The 6,209-nt window shown below is 20.1% G+C and overlaps 1 protein-coding gene across 2 annotated transcripts; it reads right to left on the bottom strand.

Annotated features, from left to right (window-relative positions):
* Positions 1 to 687: 687 nt before the first annotated feature.
* Positions 688 to 5,280, bottom strand: Uvrag (UV-resistance associated gene). 2 transcript variants are annotated; one of them, XM_003697626.4, is made up of 9 exons: positions 4,864 to 5,280; positions 4,383 to 4,581; positions 3,607 to 4,194; positions 3,361 to 3,533; positions 3,046 to 3,272; positions 2,755 to 2,925; positions 1,714 to 2,664; positions 1,541 to 1,607; positions 688 to 1,464 (listed from the first exon to the last, which is right to left on the bottom strand). In XM_003697626.4, exons 1-9 carry the CDS (start codon positions 4,975 to 4,977, stop codon positions 1,273 to 1,275), a joined length of 2,682 nt encoding a protein of 893 aa, XP_003697674.2. In that variant the 5' UTR covers positions 4,978 to 5,280; the 3' UTR covers positions 688 to 1,272. The 2 variants fall into 2 exon arrangements, with proteins under 2 accessions (XP_003697674.2, XP_086763903.1); XM_086907777.1 differs by lacking the exon at positions 1,541 to 1,607.
* Between the last annotated feature and the right edge of the window lie 929 nt (positions 5,281 to 6,209).

Genomic DNA, 6,209 nt, shown 5'->3' with positions numbered 1-6,209 from the left:
TTTTTAATCATTCCTCTAATATATTTAATATATTCTATTCATAAGTTATAAATTAGAAAAAAATTTATGTAATTATATTTTAACATATTATTCATTATAGTAAATTACAATGCTATAAAACTTCTTAAATTTAATAAAAAACATATACTTACATGAATGCAGTAAATCTGTACAATTTTATGTTAAATTATTTAAACATATTTAGTAACTTTTAATTTAATTTTTCTTTTTACATTGAAATAAGTTATAACAATTTCAGTAATTGTTTAATTTTCATTGTTTTCTTTATCGATTAAGTATTCTTTATCATAATTATTAGTAATTAGTAACATATTTAACTCAATATTAAATAACTAATATAGTATTTTATTAAGTATTCTTTATCATAATTATTAGTAATTAGTAACATATTTAACTCAATATTAAATAACTAATATAGTATTTTATTAAGTATTCTTTATCATAATTATTAGTAATTAGTAACATATTTAACTCAATATTAAATAACTAGTATTTTCTTCAATTGGTCCTTTTATATAAATTTGTCTAAATATTAGTATCATTTATATAATCAATAGATTTAATTTTAAAAACTATAATTATTAATTAATATATTGAAATATTATTTGAAATCAGATGTTCAAAATATTGAAATCTATTAAATATATGTAGAAATATTACTTTAAATTATATAGGGATGTTAAGTCAATTTAATAATCTTGTTTTTTTATAGGAATGCTAATAATATCAACTTTACATAATAACTTTATATAATTAAAAAAATATAAACATATACTAATTTTAATATTATATATAAAGAATCATTATTATAATTTTTTTCTTATATTCTATCTATTTAATGTTGTGTAAACAATAAAAAGCACAATTATTATTGCACGACCCATTATATATTGCACACGTGTATTAAAATTTATTATGTAAATACTAGTACCTGAAGTGACATATTATCACATAGCAATTTTTCATGTAAAAAGCGATATGAATATTAAAACATTATTTAACATAATGAACAAATATAATGTTTTCTATCTAATTAAATAAATAATTATAATAAATATAAATATTTTATATTTTATAATTTGAAGAAATATACGAGACTGTTTTATTTTCGCTTTTCATAATAGTAACAGTATTTATATTAATTTAATCTTTTCTATATGGCATGCAGTGAATTTTTGTTGGGTCTAGTGCGTTTGGATATCAACTATTATAACAATTAACAGCACTTTGTTATATTCTAAAATGTAAATACTACAGTCGTGGTTTCATAACTTTAAAACTAGTTTTCTTATTAGCTAAAGCTTCAGTACGTGCATATACATTTTCTGAACTACGTCTAATAATGTCAATGTATTCACTTGATGCTTGGAAGTCACATTTATTTGTCTCATCATATAAATAGCAATCTGATTTTTGTGCTGTTTCTATTAATTCCGTTTCCAACTGAAATATAAAAAAATATTTATATTAATAATAATGAATTATATTTTTATAAAAATTTTAACATAAATTTATTTACCATTGATTCTCTACTTGTGTTATTATGGTACCAATTTTTAGCATGAAAAGAATCTATTCGGTCTTTTCTATTTATATATAAAAAAAAGATAATTATTTAGTAAAAAATATATATATATTTTTTATTATTATATCTATTTTATTTCTTATACATATATTTTAATATATACTTACTTTGATTCAGAATTATATCGTTTTCGCGATGTAAGATATTTTGATGAAAGATATTCTTCTGGATAACTACAAATAGAACTCGTTCTTTGTTTCTTTTCAGTTTCTTCATAAGCACAACACATTATATCATCCAAAGATAAACATGACTTAGCAAAATGTTCCTTATTATATGTTGAGATTTCTGTTGTAGCTGGTGTATGTTCATAATCATTACAACTTTTATCAGCTAATATTTTAAGATTATCATAATCTTTTGAAGTTTGATTTTCTAAGTTATAATCTTCATTGTATTTTCTATTTTTTAAAGCATTATCTACAACATCATTAACATTTATTGAAATTTCATTAGTAATTGAAATAAGTTCTCTAGTTTCATCTTTTTTTGTATTATTATCATTTGAACTATCATCTCCATTTTGACTACTAGTAAGTGCCATTTCACAGCTACTTATAGAATTCGAGCTTCTATCTCTTACACTTACTGAACCTTCAAAACTATCCATAACATTAATTGTCTTTGACACTGATGTTGGTATCATGATTTCAATGTTATTTTCTATTGCAACTTCATTTATTTGAAAGTTATCTTCATTGTCTATATCACTTATATATTTATTAGTTAAAATAGCGTTATTTAAAGTTTCATTACTACTATTAGTTGATCTATCTTTTACTAGTACCAATGTTTTATTGTCTATGGCACTTTCTTCTGATTTACAAATTCGCTTTGATTGACTGCCTAAAACAAGAGACTGTACAGGTTTATCTAAACCTTGATCTAAAGATGAACCAAGAGAAGATTTTATATTCTTTAACTGGCTCATAGATCGTGAAGATCGATGACATTTTTCAAAAATTATTTTTTGTATTGGTGGCGTTATACTTTGTTTATTATTTCCAACTTCAATATCCAAAGATGAAGTAGAATATGTTCGCTTTGAATTATCTAAACTATAAAAAAAAAATTTTATAATTAAAAAAATATTAATTATATACATTATAATTACAAAATATTTAATTATTAATGAAAAAATAACATACTGAGATTGATTTGGTTTAATATTTATTAAAGTAGCAAGATTTGAAAGTGTTGCCCTTAAATCTGTTGTTGGAAGGCCACAATACCATCTTAATTGAGCTATATTTTTATTTAATAAGTAAACAGCATAACGAAATTGCAGCTTATCTTTACTTCGAGCAAAAAGAGGAAATCTAAAAATATATAATTATACATATAACATAACATTAAAACAGCATAAATAATATAATAATTATAATATTATAATTATATATATAAATATAAAAAAATAAATAAAAAATAAAAATACTCACTGTCTTTCATTATCAGGTAAATTTTCTGTAATATGATCTATAATTTTACTACGTGATCCATAATGTATAATAGGATATCTAGTAGGTATGTTAAGAAAATTGGCAATCATTTGTGTAGTATGTGCAACAAATCCCAATGCTACAGCAACTTCAGTATCATTTGATAATTCTAAATCCTCACTATCTGGTAAATGAACATCATGTATTCTAAATTTTCGATTTCCATCCTGTGCCATAAATACATTCATTTATACTGTGATTCATTTCATTACTTTTCTCTAAAATTTAATGTCCTATGAAATATCATACACATACTTGTGAAATAGGATATATTAAACTTAATTCTGAAATCAATTGTCTTCTTCTATGAGCAAGTTGATTACTCAATTGAATATATGTTTCTCTTGTATCTATTTGATTTTGTCGCCACTCATGTAATCTTTCAATATCTTTATTTAATTCCCTGTATCTTTCCATTAAATCGGAACCTAATTTTAATAAATACATTAAAATCACTTTATTTCAGTTATAATATATTGTAAATAATTTAATAATTGATACCATAATCTTGATTTTCTTCCATAATGTTAGAATGCATTTGATTTAATACTCTCAATTCTCCCATTTTTCTTGCTCTTTCTTGTTCTAATAATTTTGTTCTAAATTTTGCTATTTCTAATTCTTTGCGGATTTTTATTATTTCAGCTTTTTTCTCCCTATTTACTTTACGAGGTTGAAATAATCTGTTTAATGAACTTTGTGGATACTTTGGTGCATGAAAATTATCTCCAGAAGCAATTCGCATTCGAAGTGTTTGTACTGATTCTGTCTGTTGTTTTAATGCTTGCATTTTATTTCTCAAGCTGCTAAGTTTATTCACAGTATAACTATCTCTTATTTCAGATGAATTAACTTTTATACGTAGATATCTTTTCAGTTCAGGAGTTTCAGTAAAACAATATGTTGGTGTAAAAAAACCACCATGAAATTGAAAAATTAAAGAATTTTCTTTTAAAATAGTTTCTAAGGTACTTGGTAATTTTGGACCAATATATGCCAAGCCAGTAAAAGATATGCCCCATGTAAATACAGTTATATCAGTAGTTATATTATTAACAATCACTCTTTTCCATAATCTTATAATGACTTCTATTAAAAAAAAAGAAAAATAATCTTTTTATATATTTAATGTAATATAAATTTATAAATTAAATTAAATACTACATCATTATTATTTAATTATAAATTAGATATAAAAAATATATTTAATTATTAATTTTAATTATACCTATGAGCACATGATTATTTTCAAGGTACTAACAGATTACAAAGCTCACCACTGGCAGTAGAATAATTGGTAGCATATATGGTTGGTGCTTCCAAACTTGACCATTTTGGATTTACATTATCTATTATTTCACTTGTATATAAAGGAGAAGACATACTTGTTCTATGTAGAGTATAATAAAACCAACAAACTTCATTATTTGTTTTTAGATTGCATCCTATTATTTGTATAAGATTTCTAAGCCTTAACTGAAAATATATATTTTATAAATTAGCATGTGTATAAAAATCTTATTTTATACATAATAATATTGTAATAAAATAATATTAAAATATAAATAGTTATTATTATCATATAATAATTATTATTATTAATCAAAGAATTTATTTCTTTATTATTAAAATCTTATTATTCTTGAAAACTGATTTATATTAAAAAAAAAAAAAAACAGAATTTATAGCCATTAATCATTATAATAAATTTATAAAGTTATAATATATAGACAATAATCATTTTATATAAATAATTACCTGTTGTGTAGCAAGAGGAAGCCAAGCTTTATATCGTGGAAAAATACGAGGTTGTAGGGTTAAATCCAAATCTCTAACAAGGTTTTTTGTCTCTGAAATCTCCATTGTATGCATTCATAATATTAAGATTATATAAAAATAAAATGAACTAATAGTGGAATATATTGCGTGATAATATTTAATTAATATTCGAAATTATAATAGATTTTTTTAGGTTATACGTATATATATATTTTAAATTCTAAAGTAAATAATGGTTAAATAATGTAGAATATAAATACTGCTTTCTCACATAAAATTTTAATCTTAATTATTTTATCCTTTGTAAATAATTATTTTTAATTAGACGTAAATTCATTATAAAATACTGTCATTTTTTTAAAGTTTGACAGTTCTTTATACTGACACTTCGGATATATTTCGATGTTCATTGAGTTTCTTAACTAGATATCAGTACGGCCAAGCATGTAAATTTAAAATTACTTTATAATTTCAATAATACTTGACAAAAAAATTTACTAACATACAGATATAATACAAATATATTATGATTTATTTAAATTTGAAAATATTATTTAAACTACACATACAAATATTATATCATATTTAAAATTTGAAAAAAACATGAAAATATTTTATGTACTGAATTAATAAAATATTATATAAAATGTATATAAAATGATATGTATAAAAAATATATTTTAAAAAATTAAAGAAAATTTTTAATTTATTTTGATATTATTGTAGTTAATTTAATTTAATTTTAAATTTAAAATCAATTTTATTATCACGTAAATATTTTTCATATATAATGTGTAAATATTTGCAATAATATATTTTTAATTATTGTTATACAATATATATATGTATATAATATAATATATATATTATAATTATTTCTATAATTAATTCTATAATAATTAATTTCTATAATTCAATTATATAAAACACACATAATAAAATATATTAAATAAATATTTAAATAAATTGATAAATTAATAAAAATAAAACACAAAATTTAATTATAATATAAAAATATTTATAATTAAAAATTATATATAAATATATAATATAGAAAAAAAGTATTGTTATTTCAATAATATTGAAATAATTGAATATTTTTTGATAAAATATTAATTTTTTTATTTTAAAAAATAGTGTTATTTTCTTTTGGTTTTTTAAATTTATATAACTAAATATAATATAATATATAATTTAATTCAAAATATATATTTAAAACATATTAATATATCTTTACTTATATTGAATATATAATAACAATATTAAATATTTAATAATTTAATAAAATAAATACAATATATTTTTAAAAGTTTTACTTTGATACT

This window comes from Apis florea, unplaced genomic scaffold, assembly GCF_048593485.1.
Source record: "Apis florea isolate Af1SG1 unplaced genomic scaffold, ASM4859348v1 contig_1645_pilon, whole genome shotgun sequence".
NCBI classification, from domain to species: Eukaryota; Metazoa; Arthropoda; class Insecta; order Hymenoptera; family Apidae; genus Apis; species Apis florea.
Note: the sequence above shows the minus strand (reverse complement) of the source record. Positions and strands in the feature narration are given on the sequence as shown.

Excerpts from the sequence above, each read along its gene's own strand:
- Uvrag (XM_003697626.4), bottom strand. The coding sequence starts at position 4,977 with ATGCATACAATGGAGATTTCAGAGACAAAAAACCTTGTTAGAGATTTG. Across the intron at positions 4,582-4,863 it reads TTCCTCTTGCTACACAACAG|TTAAGGCTTAGAAATCTTAT; the intron begins GTAATTATTTAT and ends ATATATTTTCAG. Across the intron at positions 1,608-1,713 it reads CGATATAATTCTGAATCAAA|AAAAGACCGAATAGATTCTT; the intron begins GTAAGTATATAT and ends ATATATAAATAG.